The 19,796-nt window shown below is 53.0% G+C and overlaps 1 protein-coding gene across 14 annotated transcripts; it reads left to right on the plus strand.

Moving 5' to 3' along the window:
- The first annotated feature begins 378 nt into the window (after positions 1-378).
- Ube2i (ubiquitin conjugating enzyme E2 I) lies at positions 379-15,712 on the plus strand. Of its 14 annotated transcripts, none has more exons than XM_076578140.1 (7): positions 391-477; positions 5,696-5,772; positions 5,910-5,993; positions 6,858-6,930; positions 10,975-11,084; positions 11,215-11,294; positions 13,694-15,712. In XM_076578140.1, exons 2-7 carry the CDS (start codon positions 5,707-5,709, stop codon positions 13,755-13,757), a joined length of 477 nt encoding a protein of 158 aa, XP_076434255.1. In that variant the 5' UTR covers positions 391-477; positions 5,696-5,706; the 3' UTR covers positions 13,758-15,712. The 14 variants fall into 14 exon arrangements, with proteins under 14 accessions (XP_076434251.1, XP_076434255.1, XP_006978857.1 ...); XM_006978795.4 differs by having other exon boundaries at positions 473-803; XM_076578137.1 differs by lacking the exon at positions 391-477 and adding an exon at positions 545-814.
- Positions 15,713-19,796: the final 4,084 nt, after the last annotated feature.

A 19,796-nucleotide genomic window follows, 5' to 3' on the forward strand; every position in this document is an offset into this window, starting at 1 on the left:
CAGGACTAATATATGAGACCCTAAGCTAAAAATAAAAAATAAAAATTTAAAAATTACTGGGCCACTCAGAACCTCCAGACAATGTGCTGATGACTTTGGTCCCTGACCCACAGGCCAGGGGTGTCCCGGGTCAACAGAGGGCCCAGGAGTCTTGGAAGCTGCTGTGCAGGCTGGGGCAGATCAAAAATAGATGCCTTCTGTAGTGGGGGACAGACCTGCTGGGGTCACCAGCTGGGTGGCAGGGGATTGTATCTTAAGCTGACCTTGCCTACAACTCAGCCCCAGTGAGAGAGACCAAGGTCTCTCAGGATCTGGTGCTCGTTGTGATCTTACTCTTCTTCCAAAACAACAGGAGGAATTTACAGGCTGGACTCCAAGGAACACGGGGCAGTTGTGGGAAAGGGACATGGGACTGCGGCCCCTGTTCTGGAGCACCCAACAGCCTCAGAAGGCAAGACAAGAAGGAGGGGCCGAGTGGTGAGTAGATGGATGGACAGACCAACAGATGGACAGATAGAGGCTGGTCACTCCTGGAGTCCCCAGGACACATAGTCCAAAGATCCCAGGAAGCCCTGGTCGGCTGGAACGGGCCCCGGAAGGTCTCGGCACGTGCCCAATAGTGGAGCAGGCGCCAGGGTGGCCACCAGGGGGCCAGCCGACGGTTCTAAGCACCCGTCCCGTCGGGGAGGAGGCATCCGGGCAGGGAGCTGGGTTGCTGAGGACGGGCTGAGGAAACTGGACCAGGCCACAGCGCGACAAGGACGTGTCCAGCAGGGCCAGCAGAAGCCGCGCAGGGGGTTCAGGTAGAACGCAGGTGTGGGCTGCGGGGTAGTGGCGGGGACTGGGGGGGTGGGGGTGGTTTCCCGGCTGCTGCCCCTCCCCCACGGTTCAGACTCGTTCCCCTCCCCCACCAAGGGCCAGCCAGTAAGTTAGGGAGCATCCACATTTCGCTTCCCGTCGGTTTTGCATGCGTTTGACCCTTTGTATGAGGCCAGTTCATTGGGTAGATTCGAGATACGCCCCGCCCAGGTCCCGGAGCCTGCCAATTGCAGGGAGTTTCACAGCGCGCTCATGCTCCAGGGATCGGTACCGTCCTGCGACGATTCCAAGATGCTTAGGCCTCAGTAATCTTTGCTGCCAGAACCGGGGCCTTAAGCCCAAGGATACCTCCAGGGCCTGTGCCCGGGAAGGTGCTCTCTGAGCATCCGGACGACCCTTGGGAATCTCGGCTTCCTTTTCTCCACACGGCTCGCCGGCGTGTCCTCGAGTGGACGCGCTTATCCCGAAGAGGAGTTTGCAGACGCTCCCTCGAGCCTAGGACGCGGCCCCTTTAAGAGTGCGGCCGTTCAGGGAGCCGCCTGCCTGGACAGGCGCCCCGGGCCCGGGCTCTGCAGGCGGTCGTGGGCAACGGGAGCTCGGCAGCCGAGCGTGGGCGGCGGGGAGCGCGTGCTTGCATAGACGGCGTAGGGCGCGGGGCAGGAGCGACGGTACGCGGAGCAGGCGCGCGGCGGGCAGCCCCGCTCAGGCCCCGCCCCGCCCCGCCCGCTGGGGTCCTGCGCTCCGGGCTGCGCGCGGCGGGCGCGGAGGGAAGTCCCGAGACAAAGGAGCGCCGCCGCCTCTACCGCCGCGACGGTCCGGGCCGCGGTCGCCCAGGTGAGCCGCCGCCGGCCCGCGCGCGCACTCCGATCCTCGCCCCGCGTTGTCGCCGTTTCCTGTAGGCTTCCGGGAGGTGCCGACCTGAGCCGCCGCGGCCTCCTCTTGTCCGGGGCCTCCTCCCGCCTCCAAGCCTCGGCCCTCGAAGCCCTGGGGCCCAGCCGCTGCGCCCCGGGCGAGTGCAGGGTTGGGCACACGGTCTACTAACCCCCTCCTCCTGGCGGACTGAGTCCCTCCGACCCCACCACAGACGATCTGAGCTCTCCAGGAGCCACCAGCCACGTTCTGGGCGGTGCTGGGGCAGTGGTTGGGCGAGCGGGAGCGAGTGCAGGAAGGCCGTGGGCACTGGGCCGTGTCGCGGCCTGTAAGCACCGGAGTCACAGCAGGAGGCTTGCTCGGTTCGTCGGTTGCCCAGACGTTGGGCTGGTCCTTTGGGTTTTGTGGGTGTCTTCTGTACATTCTCTGCCCCAGTGCCCTTTATTCTTAAGGAACTGTTGCTTTAGTGGCTGAGTTCCCTGCCTCCGCAACAGAAAACGGGCATCGCAGGGGAATTTGTTCTGATTTCCTAAAGGTGTTTTAGGCTGTGGGTGATGGCAGTCCTGCCCTCCTCTGGCTGTCTCTGCCACTGGAAACTTAAGAAAGCCTTAGTGAAGGCTTCTTAGGGCCAGCAGTGTGCATTCTGGTGGAAGAGGCCACTTAGCCTTTTCCGCGCCAGCCCTAGTACCTGGTACCCGTGTTGCGTATGAGTAAGTCGAGGTGGGTGGAGACAAGCCACCTTGCACATGCTCTCTGACCGGTAAGTAGCTCTGAAATATGTGGTGTCGCCAGACAGATAGTACATGCCGGAGCCCTGATGTGGAAAGACGGCCTAGCCTTGTATTCCCTGCCTGTCTCCGTCTCTGGTAGTTGAGGGTTATTTTGTCTTTGCATCACAAAACTTTCCTGCTCATGAAGTGGCTGTTAACTTGGGAAGGCAAGTTGTGTTTCAGTGGCCTTTGGAGCGCCAGTGGGAGCCGCGGTACTGTCTGGAGGACCAGGTTTCTGCCTAGCTCATTGCAGGTGTATCCCCAGTGCTCCTTTCCATGACCGTGGGGCAGAAGGCCTTAAGAGCTATTGTAGAGCCGTCTCTCAAATCCCCCTCTCAATCCCTTTGAGGCCACATCTCTTGTAGCCCAGGTTGACCTTGAACTCTTGGTGGTCCCCTTGGTTCAACCTCCTTAATAATGAGTGTACGATCATGAGTCACCATGCGCACACTTAGGATAATCACAGTTGGATGCTGCTAGGACAGAGCTCTCTGGCCCGGCCCCTTTCTCCTGAGCTCAGCTATGACTGTCCCAACAGCTTTGTCCAGCACAGTATCCCAGGTTCCTGTCTCCAGAGCACTGGCCAGGGGTTCAGGAACCTGTTTGGAAGTCCTGCCCAGACCTGCTTGGGATCTTCTGCCATTTGATTGGCTGGGCAGGGATGGCAGCTCCTCTACAGCCTGCCCTCAGTTGGGGAAGCTACAGTGCTTGTGCCCCTAAGCCCGAGGAGGGCAAGTTCCCAGAAGCCCAGGGATGCAATTAGGCCTGTCCATTGAGAAGAACTAGTTGAAAAGTGGGGCGTATTGGAAGTGAAGCCCTAGGCTTCCGAGCTCTGCTCCAGCCAGTGACGTCCTCGGGTGTGTTCCCCATCCGCCCCTGTGCCCTTCTATCCAGACAGTTCAGAGCTGGCCCTTCCCTGCCATGTTTGTTGGGCCAGTATCACCTGGGTATTGTGGCACCTCTTCCCACAGTGAGTCCCTGTGGGCAGCAGCCTGTCTTTCCCTCTCAGATGAGTGCCACCTGGATCTTGTGTTTTCTGAGACTACTCGGGCAGGTCTTGGGGGTTTGGTGTAGAACCTTAACGGCCATGCTTGTTTTGGAGAGGCTCTACACCTGTGGTGGGCAAGGAACGTTTGGGTTTGAGCTTGAGCCTTTATCTTGACTTGGGGGCAGGTCAAGAGAGGCATCTTTAATGTATACATATTGGGCTCAGGGACTGGAGTTTGTGGCACTTAGGGGCTGTCTGTCACAGGCTTGTCCTGGTGGCTGGTGCTTCTTAAAGAATTTCTTTTCTTCGTGTTGGTTTTGGGAGTGTATAGGGTATTAAAAATACCAATACTGGGTGTTTAGGGTTTTGTTTTGGTTGGTTGGTTAGTTTTGAAACAGGGTTTCTCTTTGTGGCCCTGTCCTGGAGCTCACTCTGTAGATCATGCTGGCCTCGAACCCGGAGATCCGTCTGCCTCTGCCTCCCAAGTGCTAGGATTAAAGGTGTGTGCCGCCACCAATTGGCTGTGTTTGTTTTATGGTGACCTCACCCAAGTTCCTGAAACCTGGGCTCCTAGGCGGTGTGCCGCCCCTGATGGCAGTCCCAGCCCTTTTGTACTTGTGTGTTTAGTAAAGTCATCAAAAGCAGCCTAGGGCCAGGTGTGGTAGTGCATACCTTTAATGTCAACATTCAGGCAGGCAAATTGGTTAAGGCCAGCCTGGTCTACACCTGTGTTTGCTGTCTCAAAAACGGGGGTAGGAAGCTGTCTAGAAGCCAGATATGGCTCATGCCTATAATCCCAAAACAAGTCACCTAAGGACCTCAGTGAGGGTTCTACCAGATTACTTTGACCCAGTGTGTCTGTTTAGGGGTGTCAGAGAACAACTATGCTCACAGGTAGAGGTACATATCTAGTCAGACCACCTGTAGCATGGGGATCGTGGCCTCTGAGCAGGTAAATGAGCTGTAGAGGCCCTGGCTGGGTCAGGGATGCAGAGTTATTCCTAGGGGAGTTGTGACTTTGCAGGTAAGACAGGCAGCCTGAGCTAAGTGTAAGTAGCAAGAACTTTTGGGGGGTCTGGTTGAGATCTCTAAGAGGCTGTAGCAGGAACCTGTCCTATCAAGAATCTTGTTCTTGTCCTAAGGTGATTGAAGACTCTGCCTCAGAGTGAAGATTCTACAGGACAGCCCAGTGGTCGGGGACCGCTTTGAGCTGAAAATAGGCTGAGCTGGTGCTAGTCCTGCTGGGAGAGTTTGCCCATAAGCCCAGAGGAGCCCCACATGAGAATGATGGAAGCCTGAAGTGTTGGGGTCATATGTGGGGCTTTTGTCCTCTGAGAAGCAGCTCAGTGTGAACCATTTCAGAAAGATACCCTTTGGCCTACTAGAGCCTTGGCTCAAGGGGTTGGCTTCCCTGTGATCCATACACCTCTAGATCCCAGTGCTCAGGAGGTTTGGGAGTCTCTGGGTGCTGTCTCATGTGATACTAAAAAGAAAAGAAAAAGTTGGAGCCACAGTCAAAGTGATGGCAGGCTAAGGGCCCAGGTGGGGACGGTCCTTTACCCGTGCTGGGTGGAACCTAAGGGTCTTGTCCAGGTGTGCTGAGATGGGCCCTGGCAAATGCTGTTAACCCTGGTGAGGCTTGCCCTCCTCCTCTCCGGGGTCACAGGGCAAATCTCTGGATTGAGCTGACAAGCCTGAGGACCATTATAGTATAGCAGGAAGCAGAGAGGTTAGTCTAGCCTCTTGGAGTCGGCTGCCTATGGAAGTTCACCCTGCTCTCTGCCCTGTGGATCAGATTTTTCTCACCAGTGCTTTCAGGCGTAGTGATTGTCCTGCTGTTGAGCCTAATTCTGAGCTGTGGTCCTAGAGTGAGGGCAGTACCTTGTCCTCGACCTCCTTCACTCCCAAGCTAGCACCCTACCTTTTGGGGAGGGGCGGGGGTGTGGTGCTGAGGTGAGCCACTGACCACATCCTAGCCTCAGGTGAGTGCTTCCAGTGTCTTCCAGTGTCTTCCAGTGTCCTGACAGTTTGACTGTAGAGTGGGGGCAGCCTTTGTGCAGGCTCTCCTCACTGCCCCTCCCAGCAGTTGTGCCCCACCTGCCTACCTGGAGGTGTTCTGGGGGGCTCTTATTGAGGGATATAAAGGCAGCTTGCCCATCAGCCCTCTGGCCAGGGTGGGGAGGTGGCGCAGAGAGGTGTGTGTGTGTGTGTGTTTCACCTAACCCTTCCTCTGTGCTCTCTGTTCCAGGGACTTTGAATATGTCGGGGATCGCCCTCAGCCGACTTGCCCAGGAAAGGAAAGCTTGGAGGAAGGACCACCCTTTTGTAAGGAGCATTCTGTTTCTGTGCCACAAGGAGGGGCCTTCTGTTGGATTGTGTTCCCTGCTGCTCAGCCTGTAGCCACTGGGTGAGATCCAGGCTTGTTCTCTGAGCTGGTTTGTTTTGTGACTGTTCTTTCTCAGGGCTTTGTGGCTGTCCCAACAAAGAACCCTGATGGCACGATGAACCTGATGAATTGGGAGTGCGCTATCCCTGGAAAGAAGGGGGTAAGGGCTGCTGCCACTGGCTTTGTACCTAACTTTTCACAAGAGACTTGAGGGAGCAGAACTACTAGAAGAGACTTGGGTTCACTTATCTATGACATCTGACCGCAGCTAGCCCACCAGGTCACAGCCCTCGCCAAGCCAAGGAGTGGGTTGTGGAAGTAGGGAGGCTTGGACCCTGGCAAGTCATTGCATTAGTGAACAGCCCTGGTGAAGGTTGCTGGTTACAAAGTGGTGAGCCCCAATGGCAAGGTGCCCCTGGAGAGCACAGGCTGTGTGTCTTGCTGCACATTGGCCTCAGTGTTACCAATTGTCTGTCCTTGCCCAGAACATGTAAAGTATATGAGAGGGAGAGTCCTGTTACTTCAGGCATTGTCTAAACTAGGGCCTCCAGGTTCAGCTTAGTGCCTGAGCAGAAATGCAGGCTGGGGTCCATGGGTTCGTCTGTACAAGGCTCTATTGCAGAGTGTGGGGTGAGGCTTCCATCACATGAGATGGGGTAGGAAGACTGTCCCTCCCGGGGTGGGATCCAAGGCGCTGACTTGACTAAGTAAGACAGGTCTCAGCTGCTGGGCCTGGCTTTGTTTGCTGAGCTCTTTGGCGTTCTCAGCTGCCCAAGAACTGGGTCCTGAGCCCTCCAGCATCTGGTAGGCTCCCCTACATGTGTTTAAGGCAGCTTCTGCCTCCATCCTACCTGAAGAAGGCCCTTGTCTAGCTCCCTGTAGGCACAGTGGGAGTCTTCAGTCCCAGAGGTACAGATGGTGTGGAGGCAGTCAGAGAACAGGCCCAAAGGACCTAGGTTTGGGGGAACTTCTGGGCTTAGCCGGGCAAGTGAGCCACACACTAACCTTAGTTCCTTTCCCACAGACGCCATGGGAAGGAGGCTTGTTCAAACTGCGGATGCTTTTCAAAGATGACTATCCGTCCTCACCACCAAAATGTAAGTTCTGCAGAGAGCTTGCAGTCCCCTTCCCAGAGCCTGCCTTTGGGAGCCATGTCTGTGGATGCTCTGCCCAGCAAGCAGGTGTCAGTGCTGGGACAAAGGCAGTTTTGGTGAGTTGCTTTGAGTCACAAGTCCCAGGATAGAAGTGCATGTGTCAGAGGGAAAGTTGTGAGTTCCAGGCTTAAGCTCCTGGGCACTTTGGTACCCGCAGGTGCCACTGGGGAGTAGGAAAGCAGGAATCTAGAAGCTCCCCTAGGTTGGGTGAGTGGTTGGTATATATCAGGCCCTGAGTTCAATTCAAAATACTAAAGGAGAGAAGAATCTCCCTCATTCCAGTCTGTGCATTCTTCTGTTTATTCCCATTTGTGTCCAGCATACCAGTAAGAGACTGTGTGCAGCCTAAGTGATGAGCTTTCGGGCCTTTAGGTCTAAAGAGAAGGCTAGACTGTGTCCAGAAGGCTAGAGAGGTCAGCAGAACTTGCTTTGGGAGGCAATTCTGCCCAGCATAAGACCAGGTCTGAGCTTTCACAGTTGGTTTGTAAATAGAGATGTTGCCCATTGCAGTGACCCCACCAGGAATAGTTAAACATCGCTTATTGGGAACCACTGAATAGAGTCTTGCTCTGTTTGGGGATCACCTTGTGTCTCATTGTTCTCTGCCGTGCTGTTATTAGTGGGCTTTTGGGGGGATGGGATCAAGACAGGGTTTCTCTGGGTAACCCTGGCTGTCCTAGAACTCACTCTGTAGACCAGGCTGGCCTCGAACATTCGCCTGGCTCTGCCTCCCGAGTGCCGGGATCAAAGGTGTGCACCACTGCTGCCCGGCTGCGTTCTTTTAATTAGGGGATAGGTATCTAAGATTAAGACAGACACAGTTGCTTGTCTCGTGCTTTCATGTGGCGCCAGAATCCTAAGCAAATACAGTGAGGCAAGGAAAACCAGGATGCAACTTCTTACGAGGAAGAAGTGAATGAAGAAATGGATTGTAGCTCATGGAAGTTTGAAAACTAAGCTATTCACAGTAGCACCAAATACCCTGAGAGAGAGGTCTTAGATGCTGGAAACTATGAACATTTCTGAGAAGCCCAGGATACCCACAGCAACTATATAGGAAGATGACCATCCTTCTAGCTGGTCTGCACATGCCACAGGGTGTCCCATTCAATCAGGCAGGCTCCAGAGTGTGTGTGGAGATGCAAAGGGCAGAGTCTTGGAGACCCGGTGTAAAAGATCGTCCGAACCTGTTAGCAGGGTGGATCACCAGTTACCAAGACATGGTTAGCAAAGACAGGGCAAGCAGACCATGAAACAGAGTAGATAGTCCAGAAAAGCCATACCTACCCAGTAAATATGTGATGAAACTGCCAGGGATTGCTTAGGAGATGGGGGTCCCCTTTGCCACAGCCTGTAGGTTCAGCTCAACCAAGTGAATGGGGAATAGGTCAGCTTTGGAGAAGGCTCCAGAGGTTTTTCCATGATCTTGGGGTGGAAGGTCTTCACCAAGGAAGTATAAGAGTTGCTGGCCATAGGGATTGGCTATCTGTGGCCCTGGAGTTAAGACAGTTTTAGACAGTAGCTAGTGAGAGAGATGCAGGGAGCAGAGAACACCTCATAAATCTCCGGGTCTTTTAGGTTACCAAGGACTTAAGCAGCCATGAAGTAGAGTAAACCCCTCATAAAAGAGGAAGATAGATAACAGTAACTGGGCAGCAGGAGCTCTTGGGCACTTGCTGCAGAGTGTAAGGGTTAGCTGTTTCTCAGGAAGATCTCTGCCGTGACCGTTAAAGCTGGCCTGCCACTACTCTAGGTCTGAGCAGTGGAGATGCTACGGAAGCCTCAGTGGTGACGACCAGAGGTCCACTGTTGCAGGCGTGCATTAGCAGCAGCACGGGAAATACCGAGAGTCAGGGAAGCAAGGGTGTGGCTTATCAATCCCCCAGACAGCCAAATGGTGGACTCCTTAACGTTTGATCCATACCTCTCAAAGTAGTTCTTCTGGAGTGAGGCTAAAAGCAGAGGGGCCTGGTAGCTGAGATTCAAATGCAGGTCATCGTTAGAAGACGGCAACATGGTTGTCACAGGAGATTAAACTTGAATTTGCTGAAAAGTGCAATTAAAAGAAGACAAGGATGAGCCCTGAATTAAGAGAAATGTCTGCTGGAGGGGGTTTGTGCTGAGAAGACAGTAAGGGGCACAGGACAAGACATGCCTTTAAAGCGGCTGCCAGGAACTGCTGTTGACTCTGTGGGTTAGAACACGACCTGCTCTTCTAGAGGACCAAGGTTGGATTTTAGTATTCCCTGATCATTCACAACTGGCTATAACTCTTGTCCCAGGGGATTTGACACCCTCCTGACTTCCATGGGCTTTGCACACACATGGTTACAAACATACATGCAGATAAAATACCCTCGTGCATTAAAAAATATATATATCTTTGGGGGGGACATTGAAACAGGGTTTTTCTGTGTAGTCCTGGCTGTCATGGAACTCCATCTCTAAACCAGGCTGGCCTCGAACTCAGAGATCCAGCCTCTGCCTCCTGAGTGCTGGGATTAAAGGTGTGCACCACCATGTCCTCCTCTGTTTAAAGTAATGACAATTTAAGGCAGCTGCCAGGGGTCTCTGTGGAGATGGGAACCAAGACTTCGGAGGCTCAGGCCCAGTTGTGAGACAGTTGAGCTGGAGAGCCTGATGGGATTAGCTGAGGACCTTGGCACCCACTGCCCTCTCCCTCCCCCGTCAGTGGACCTGTGGCACAAGTCACATTCAAGTCCTTTCTCACAGCTTTGCTTCGAGTGGTATGCAGAAACCCACAACCACAAGGCACACACTGTAAACCACAGCCCTTCTGGACAGACCTTGTGCAGAAGAGTTAGGAGTTTCCTGTGAGCTTTGGCATGAGTGGCTGATGTTCATTCTGTCTTGTCTTTCTTCATTAATTTTGTGTTTATTTTGCTTTGGCTTGAACCAGGGCCTCACAGATGCTAGGTCTTCCATCACTGAGCTGCAGGCCCACGTTTGTTTGTTATTCAAAGCTCATGGACAATTGGAGTTTAAACTGGCTGCTAGTGGTAGCACACACCTTTAATCCCAGCTCTTAGGAAGGCAGAGACAGGCAGATCTCTGAATTTGAGGCCAGCCTGGTCTCCAGAGTGAATTCCAGGACAGTCAAGGCTACACAGAAACCTTGAGTCGAAGAAAAAAAAAAACAAAAACCCTCCCCAGGTCCCGTAACAGTTGTGAGTCTCCATAGGAGTCCTGGGAATTAAATCCAGATCCTCTGGCAGCACAGTGTTCTTAACCTTAAACCCTACCCCTATTTTTTAAAAAACAGATTTCACTAAGAGGCTAGACTGGCCTTTGACTCATAATCTTCTGCCTGTGCTACAAAGTAGCTGGTGTAGGGGTGTGCCACCACAGCTGCCCAGCCCATTTGTTAGCAGTCCAAAGCCTTAGGTACACCAGGAAGTGCCCTGCCACAGAGCTCCATCCCCAGACCCCTTCATGTGCTGATAAGCCAGGCTGCCTTTAGACTTGTCATTTTTTGGGTATACATTTTTGAGAACATCAGAAGTTTGCCTAGGTCACAGTGAGGCAAGTCCTCAAGTATCAGCTGTGGAGAGTGCCTGCGTGAGGCTTACCATGCAGACTTTTCTGTGTAAAGAAATGTGCTGTACTTGAAGCCTGTCTTGGGATGTGGTCTACACTGGGAAGGTCTGTGGGATGTTTATTCTGGCCTGTTCTTCCAGCCTTAAAACTGACTAGGGACATGGGAGAAGGCCATAGGCTCAGGTGCCTCAGCTCCTGGCCAGAGTCCCTTCTGGCTGCTCCAGTTCTTCAAGACAGAGTTGTCTGGTGTATCTAGGCGTGGCTCAGGAGGAAGAGGTGTATTCTCATCTTTGTCTTTGTGGCCCCTCTGCTACTGAGTTTGAGTTTCTTTGAAAGGTACTCGGTGTCGAGAGGCAGGCAAGGGCAGCATGGGCTGGCTGGGGTGCAGCATCTGCCTCCAGAAGTATTCCTTTCCTTCCTGTCCTCCAGGTAAATTTGAGCCGCCACTGTTTCACCCAAACGTGTATCCTTCTGGCACAGTGTGCCTGTCCATCCTGGAGGAAGACAAGGACTGGAGGCCAGCTATCACGATCAAACAGGTATGGAGTGGCCAGCTGGGCACGCTGCCATGTGTTTGTCCTGTTCACAGTGGCCAAGGCAGCTTTTCAGACACCCCCACCCACCCCGGGCCCCATCAACATTAGCTGTTTGTTTTTGTTTCTCCCACAGATCTTATTAGGAATACAAGAACTTCTAAATGAACCAAATATTCAAGACCCAGCTCAAGCAGAGGCCTACACAATTTACTGGTTAGTAGCAACTGCCCACTGGCTAACCTGCCTTCCCTGGAAGTGCAGACTGGCTGCCTGTCAGATAAGAGCTCTGGGGTGTTAACAGTCTTCCTCGGGGAGGCCCTGAGCAAGAGGCACGAACTCCCACTGGGTGGCAGCACTACACTAGGTGACCGTGGGATGTGGTCGGAGAACCATCCGGGAAATTGTGCGTATCTGACCTATCAGCAACAGAACTGTATGTACAAAGAGCTTACTTACCCTGAGCAAGAACGGGACTGGAGCATGATGACAGACAAGATGGCAGATAGAGAACAGGTGATGGGCGCTGGTGGACAGACCTTTAGTGATCTGTGGTAGGTGTGGAGAGCTGTCGTCTGCTGCATGGGAGCACAGTGCTCTTGGCTCGGTTTGCATCTGCTGAGGGAGGCTCAGTTAGAATTTGAATGACGATTGAACCAGTGCTGTGAGGCGAGGAAAACCCTCAAAATAGAGGTCCCATGTTTTTGGTGCCCTGGACCCCCACCCCACCCCCATCCTCTGGGCTAATGTATGGGGCCATAAGAAGCTAGGGTGGGAGTCTGGTGACTTCCAGGGAGGCACAAAAGAATTGTCTGCCTCTGCATTAGGATGGCACCGGAACGAGAACTGATGCCAAACTAAACATGCTGTGTGTGCTTCGCTCGTGCTGTCTACAAGGGTCTGCTGCTCTAGGCAAGCACTGGAGTTACTCTGGCTGGGAATCCAGATTGATGCCATTACGAGGACCTTGAACCTGCTGCCCTCCCTGTGTCCCGGGCACCACCCTCTACCCACCCCAAGGAATAGAGCAAGGGTCCTCGGAGCAGAGTCCTGGGCACCTGTCTTAGCCTGTGGCCCTGATGAGGTCCATCACTCCACTGGGTCTGCTCCTCCCAAGAGCTAGGCAGGAAGAGGAAGCAGGAGTGTGTATGCACTGCCTCTTCAGGGAAGAGGCCAGGGGAAAGTTGGGTGCGTGTCCAGCCTTGGTGCCTGTGCCCTGCTCTCTGGTGGCCAAGGCAGGCCTGTCGAGTTGTCACTGGTACCTTGGGGACGTGTCTTCCACTCGGTGCACTGCCTGCTGTGTGCGCTGACCGCTGTGTGGGAGGGATACTGTTACTGGCTTGTGTGCCTCCTGGCACAGGGACTGTGCAGCCCATGAAGCAGGTAGGCTCCTGCCAGGCCTTTGGAGCCGGTCCCTGTGCTGGTGCTTAGCTCTGTTCCCAGCTGGCCTGAGGGGTTGGTTCCCTCCTAGGTAACATGCGCTCTGTTCCTCCAGCCCTTACTGCAGTTCTCAGTGGTGGGGTTTCTCTGCTGCGTCACCCAGATCTCTGTCACTGGTTGCTTGTTGTCACTATATATATATATATATATATATATATATATATATATATGTAGTTGCTTCGTGTCCCTCTTTCCTGAGTGGCTAGTGCCTTGCTGTCACTGGTCAGTGTCCTTGTTTAGTAAATAGCAGTACTACTGGATGAGGGCTGGGCTGCTGTCCTCATCAGCCCCTCCCAGGACTAGCATGTGCTGCTAAGTACTATGCCCTCCGTGCTAGGGTTCTGGTACTGGGCCTTTCTGGGGTGACCTTGGCACAAGAACCTTTCATTTGCACCTAGGCTACCCTGTCTGTCAGGTTTGAGAGTGTCTAAAGTCTGGGGCCGGGCAGCTTGGGCTCAGGCTTGCTCTAGAGGCACTTGGCAAGTTCACTGATATTTGCAGTTCAGGCTATCCAGTGAGACCCCCAAGAACTGCTGCCCTAAGGAGCCCAGCCTGTAAATGTCATGTTGTTCTCTTATGTCAGTTTTCTGTTCCCATGCATAGTGCAGGCCGGCCTAGGTATGAAGTCAACAGTGGCCTCATGCCTTCCACATTGAAAGTCTCTTACCTGTTATCAGAACTGAGCAAAACCTAGTGCCAACGGGCTGTCCTTTAGTTGATAGCGCTGTCTCGTGCTTGGTTGTTATGGCTGATTCAGACCAGTCTTGCTAAACTTGCTAGGTGGAGGCACACGCTTGGGTTCCTGGCTGTACTGAGAGACTGAGGTGAGGAGGTCAGTTTAGCCAAGATTTCTAGGCTGTGATGTGCTGAGTTCACCACTGGTCTGCTTTCCCGGTGGTGGAGCCAGCAGACTGCACTTACTGGGCAGCAATGGGAGGGAGTGTGCTGGGAGTGTGCTGGGGGGCCGCTGCACTCCAGCCAGGGCACAGACAAGACCCTGACTCCCCAGAGGATAGACAGAGCACAGGTAGTGACAGTGCAGGAAGCCAAGACCGTCTGTGTTCTGTCCCTCCCCTGTCCCGGTGGCTGCTGGGTACAACCACCTCGCCTCCCTGCCCCCGGGCGGGTCGTGTTACCACCCTGTCTAACTGTCTTCTCTCTCTTGACCTCCTCAGCCAAAACAGAGTGGAATATGAGAAAAGGGTTCGAGCACAAGCGAAGAAGTTTGCCCCCTCATAAGCAGCGGCCCTGTGGCTCCATGACGAGGAAGGGATTGGCTTGGCAAGAACTTGTTTACAACCTTTTGCAGATCTAAGTCGCTGCGTACAGTTACTAGTCGCCTGGGAGGGTTGAGCGGGCGCCATTTTCCATTTCCGCCACTGGCATATACAGTCTCAATTCGCTGAATTGCCCCAGTTTTTCATACAGGGTCTCTTCCTTCAGTCTTTTGTATTTTTGATTGTTATGTAAAACTTGCTTTTATTTTAATATTGATGTCAGTATTTCAACTGCTGTAAAATGATAAACTTTTGTACTTGGTAAGCCCCTAGGAGCTAGTTTCTTCGCGCTCGGATGCAGGCATGCTTCCCACTGTTGAGAGCTCTGGCCTCCAGCTGGCTGTGTGACAGAACCACACTGTCCCTCCCTCCCCACCCTCGTCCTCCTCAGAAACCTGGGCTGTTGCTTATGAGCCTCAGATCCAAAGTTGGCCAGCATCTCCATTCTGCACCACTTCCTTTGTGTTTATATGGCGTTCTGTCTGTGTTGCTGTTTAGAGTAAATAAACTGTTTATATAAAGGTTTTGTTGCATTATCATCATTAAAATGTGAGGAGGTACTTCACTATGTCTGGCCTCCTTATATGGCTGCAGCCCTTGCCAGGCTCCAAGGCTGAGCCCCAGGACCAGCACCTAGGAGTTCTCACAGCTTCTGCTAGAGTTGTGCCCAGGCCCCATGCAGCTCCATCTTCATCTGGCTCTTTGTAAATAGGACTATGTACAGAGGTGTGTCCTGTTCTCCCCACCTGGGTCTTTGGGCCTTAAGGTACCAGGCGGCATGAGACCCTCAAGAAGTCGGAATCTGCATCGGCCTTCATAAACCCAGCAGGGTGAAAGACTGGCTGATCCAGACCAAGTGAGGGCCAAGGACACAGTGGCCTGCCTGTATTGATCTCCCTGCCTGCCAGTTGTACTGTGGGCCCTGATAGCTGGCTTCAGGCCTTTTGATGCCCTTGCCCTTGCACCCTGGAGAAGGCAGCCCTGCCACCGGCCCTGGCAAACAGCAGGTCCTTGTCTAGAGCACCTGAGCACACAGCTCCTGCACCTCCTGGCCTGCATTCAATCCCACCCTACAACCCAAAGGACCAGCATGGGCATGGCCTCGGCCCAGGATTACCTCGGGTACCACTGTCCACACACTCTGCTGGACCTGGTCTGGGGTGAAGCTGCTACCTAGCAGTAGGCTGTAGCCCATGCCTGGGCCGGGCTGGGTCTGTGATCTTGGGGCTCACAGTGCACAGGGAGGTGCAGTGGACATTGCCGGTGGTCACGGGCTCCATCAGACTTGTTCCTGAGACCCCCTGGAAGACCCTTGGCATGGGAACCAGTCACCAGTGACTCGAGTTCAGGGACCAAGCAAGGGAGGGCTGGGCCCATGCCCAGGTCTGCAGCAGGAGTCTTCACTCTGAAATTGGAGGGATTTGTGTTCCCACAGCTGGTGGCACCTGTATGGACTGGGTATGTTTAGCCACAAATCCAGTCCGGAGCTGAGCTGGACGGACAGTTGCAGTTGGTGGCTCGGGGCCTCCCCCGGGGAGTTCAGGCTGGTGTGTGTGTGTAGCCTGCTCTCAGAATGTCTTATTTTGTAACAACTGACTACATTTAGTAATAGGTTCACATGTATATGGTTAATATATGGAAATTCAATATATTTTATAGTTAAAAGTATTCTAAAGTAACTGATGTTTCTAGCAAACTGTAGTGACTCCAGCTATGAAATGTTCCTTTTGTACCACGGTCCTTGGCTTACCAGAGATGTGAATCTTGTAACATGAGAACTTGGTCTGTGACCATCCTGTGTTCAGATGGTGGGGAGGAGGGTATCCCAGCATGAGGCCTCATTGGTAAGGAATTGTGGGCCACAGATTAACCACTGTATCTACAAATCCTCTAATTAAAACATTTCCACAAACTGCAGCCCTCAGGTTGTGTCCTTGGCTTCCTCTTCCTGCCTTTTACTGTCTGCTAGTCCTGGTGGGGTCTCTCTCATACCCATTAGCCACTCACACCCTTAGTGTCCACCCCTCACCAGCATCCCCAGGCCTGTGGAAGGAAGGTCTGGTCCCTGGGTGGGTCTTCCTCCTGAGGGGAGTTTTACTAAAAGTGCTCCTTGAGGAGTCTGGTGGAGGCGGGGGCTGTGGCTGGAGAGATACAGCCTCTGATGAACTTGTGAAAACAAATGTTTTCTCCTGGGCTCACCATGATTTCAGAAATTATTCAAATTAACAATAGATGTTTGAGGCTTAGGGCCTTAGATAATAATAACTTCGTGCCAGAAATGAGAGCTCTGTGTGGATCAACTCATTGACTCCTCATAGCAGCCCTATGAATTGAGTCATAGTAGTGTTCCTACTAGACAGACAGGGAAACTGAGGTGACGGCCAGCATTTAGCCAGGGTTCCTGGTGCACTCTGCTTCTATCAGTACAAACCACTCAGAACTTCTCAGCCTGTTTCTCTTACCTGTTGGGAACTTCCAAATTCCCCTCAAGCCCACTGCCTAGTTTCATTGTCCTGAGGGCCACCCAGTCGAAGTCCCTGTTGATCTGCTACTGAGCTGAATAGAAATATAAACCAATCATCCTTCGTGGTTGGGAGTGGGGGACGGACAGGGCATGACTTCATGCATTCAAGTCACTCTGGTCTTCCATAATTTACACATGAAAGACCTGAATTCCAAAAGTATTGGCTGCCCATTTTACAGATGAGGAAACTAAGGTCAAGACACAGGAGAGTCTCATCCTGGTGTAGTTGGTTATGGCGACAGCCGGCTCTGGCCGAGGAGTGGAGCTGGGTTCCCAGCACCCACATCAGACTGTTCAGTCACTGCCTGTAACTCAGTCTCCAGAGGATCCAATAGGCCCTCTTTTGGCCTTCACAAGCACCGGCACAGACAAACCGCGTGCATTCCCACATACACACACAGTTTTAAAATCTGTAAATAAAGTCTGACAGAGTTCCAGGAATGCTAGTGTTCAGGACTGGCCCTGCCCATTGGGTTCCCAAGCCGATTTTTGTGGCTCCTAGGAACTTGGGCCTGGTGTTCTGTCCACAGTGTTCATCGTGGTCTCTTGTCTTGGGGTTCCTATTGCTGTGACAAAACACCATGACCAAAAATCAAGTTAGGGAAGAAAGTGTTTATTGGCTTACACTTCCACATCACTGTTCATCATGCAAGGAAGTCAGGACAGGAACTCAAGCAGGGCTGACACCTGAAAGCAGAAGCTGATGCAGAGGCCATGGAGGGGTGCTGCTTACTGCCTTGCTCCCCATGGCTGCTTATAGAATTTATCAGCCTGCTTTTTTTTTTTTTTCCCCCTCGATACAGGTTTATCCGTGTGGTTTTGGTGCCTGACCTGTGTAGCTTGAGTTTTCCTTGCCCACAGTCAGGACAAATCTTTGTCACCCGCCAGTCCCACATGGGCAAGGCAGGAAAACTCTAGCTACAGTCCTGGATCTTGCTCTGTAGACCAGGCTGGCCTCGAACTCACAGAGATCCACCTGGCTCTGCCTCCTGAGTGCTGGGATTAAAGGCGAGCGCCACCACTGCCCGGCTTCAGCTTGCTTTCTTTATAGAACTCAGGATCACCTGCCCAGGGAGGGCACCACCCACAATAGAGTGGGCCCTCCCCCATCAATCACTGATTAAGAAAATGCCCTACAGATTTGCCCGAAGCCCAATCTTATGGAGGCATGTTCTTTTTCTTTTCTTTTCTTTTCCCCCAGGGAGAGGACAGTTTCAAGGCAGGTTTCACTGTTAAGCCCTGGCTATCCTGAAACTCACTCTGTAGACCAGGCTGGCCTCATTCTCACAAAGATCCCCTGCCTCTGGCTCCTGAGTGGTGGAATTAGAGGCATAGGCCACTGCCACCATGTCTTGGAGGTATTTTCTTAAATCAGGTTCCTCCCCTCAGATGACTTGAGCATGTGTCAAATTGACATCAAAATTGACCAGCACAACCTCACATCTATCAAGCCCCACTGGGACTTGGCCAGCTAGAAAGCCTAGCCACTGCTGCCCCCAACAGTGATGGTTTAGAGTTTATTGGCCCCCCCTGGTTGGGGACCAATTTTGAGGTCGGGGCCCAGCACTGACTTGTACCTGCAGGAAGTGATGTGAACCAATTCCAGAAGGGAAGGATCAGGAAACATTGTGTCTGGGCACCTGTCCAGCTGACCCTGACACTGAGTTGGGGATGGGGGCATTTGGTAGCTCTTGAGACTCTTAGAGGCCTCCAGATATTGTTAGTGCCTCTTAGGAATCATTGGGCCTGCTGAGGGGCCTGACTTGGGGCCATCATGTGTCCCTGGCCTGGCCTGGCCTGGCCTGGCCTGGAGGCCATACCTGAATTCTTGGAGGAGAAAAGGGGCAACAAAAATGTAAGGAAACAACTCTGGGCTTGTCCATCTGGGTCCCTGCCTGCCCAGGCCAGATCATCTGTGTCCTCATCCCAGGACACCCCCTTAAAAGAAAAGTCCTCACCCCTCCGGGAGTCCCTGTCTCTGGAAGGTTCTGGGCCCAGAGATGAGAGAAAGAGGATGTCTCCAAGCCCCAGGTTCTGCAGAGAATGATGGGCACATAGGAGCCAGGGGCACCTTGCACGTCCAGCTGTCTCCTGATAGCAGCCCTTGTCCTTTGTCTCCACTCAGCCTTTGACCACAGCGATGTGCCCTTATGGAAAATGGGCCCCTCGCTGGCACCAGGCCTTCTAGAGTTTCGCAGACCCACCCAATAGCTTTTGTGTGGCCCTTGGCTGCACCCTGTCCAGGACATGCTTCCTTTGCCTCCCTCCAGCCAGGCCCCACAAAAAACAGGACATGAAGCTGGGGATAGTCCTTGGTGGGTAACATGCTGGCCTAGCATGCCTCGTACCCTAGGTTAGGTCCTCACTAGTGCCCTGCACAAAAACAAACAAAAAAGACTGACAGATCAGCCAACCTTTGGTCTAATGAAGTAGCTATTGGTAGAGTGCTTGCCCAGGGTGCACAAAGCCCTGCATTCAGTCCCCAACACTGCATACAACTGGGAATGGGGGCACATGCCGGCACTTAAGAGGGAGAGGCAGAAAGATCAGAAAATCAAAGTTAACCATAGCCGCATAACAAGTTGAAGTTTGATGTCAATCTGAGCTACATGAGAACATGGTGGTTTTTTGGCTTTTGGTTTAAAACAAAACAAAAACAAAAACAAACTTAAAAAAAAGTCATGTACCACCCCAGACCTGAACTGGTTCCAGGTACGTGGATATTGGATGCAGAAAGTCAAAAATACTTGTTGTGAACTGCAGTTCAAGGACCAGCTTTTCAGGCAGAAGGCTCTCCGGAGCCACACATACCCCTAAAGCCACTTCTCTTCAGCAAGTGGACAGATTCTCGCAGGCCTGGGGGTGCTTGGCCAAAGCCCCAAAGCCCTCTGACCCCTATGAGTCCTCACTGGGTGGTCTGCCTTTCCCTGCAGTAGGAGGTGCATGGTTCCAGGTTCAGGCCTAGCCCAGGAACCAGCAGTCTCTGGGGTCAGTGGCATCCCCTATTACAGATGAGGGCAACCAAGGCTCTGAGCAAAGGAGGAGTGTGTACAAGTGACCTGCAGCTCCGACCCGTGACAGCCTCAGAATGAGTCAAAGATGCCAGCCTGAGTCACCAATGGGTTGTCGTTCACTCAACACCCCCCTTCTCACACACACACACACACACACACACACACACACACACACACACTAAAGGTCTGTGGAGGGAAGAACCCAGGGAAAACTGGACTCTTGGGGATGGGTTTGGGACTCAGTCTGCTGCTCTGTGACTCAAAGCCTCTTTCCATGTTTGGATCTCAGTTTCCCCTGTCAAAGACAGGAGCAAAGACTCACGCAGTCTCAGTCTCAGAGGCTGGAGCCCCTGCAGTGGGGCTACCCCCCCCACTTCCTGTTTACAGCAGCCTCTAGCTCATCCTGTTACCCTAAAGCCATTACCATCACCATGGCAACCAGACTGTGTTTGTTCCAACAGGT

The sequence above is a fragment of the Peromyscus maniculatus genome, chromosome 8, assembly GCF_049852395.1.
Source record: "Peromyscus maniculatus bairdii isolate BWxNUB_F1_BW_parent chromosome 8, HU_Pman_BW_mat_3.1, whole genome shotgun sequence".
NCBI classification, from domain to species: domain Eukaryota; kingdom Metazoa; phylum Chordata; class Mammalia; order Rodentia; family Cricetidae; genus Peromyscus; species Peromyscus maniculatus.

What these genes read in the sequence shown, in the direction of transcription:
- Ube2i (XM_076578136.1), top strand. Translation starts at nt 5,707, where the DNA reads ATGTCGGGGATCGCCCTCAGCCGACTTGCCCAGGAAAGGAAAGCTTGG. An exon ending in TCCGTCCTCACCACCAAAAT is followed by an intron (nt 6,931 to 10,974) that starts GTAAGTTCTGCA and finishes CCTGTCCTCCAG; the next exon opens with GTAAATTTGAGCCGCCACTG. An exon ending in CAGCTATCACGATCAAACAG is followed by an intron (nt 11,085 to 11,214) that starts GTATGGAGTGGC and finishes TTTCTCCCACAG; the next exon opens with ATCTTATTAGGAATACAAGA.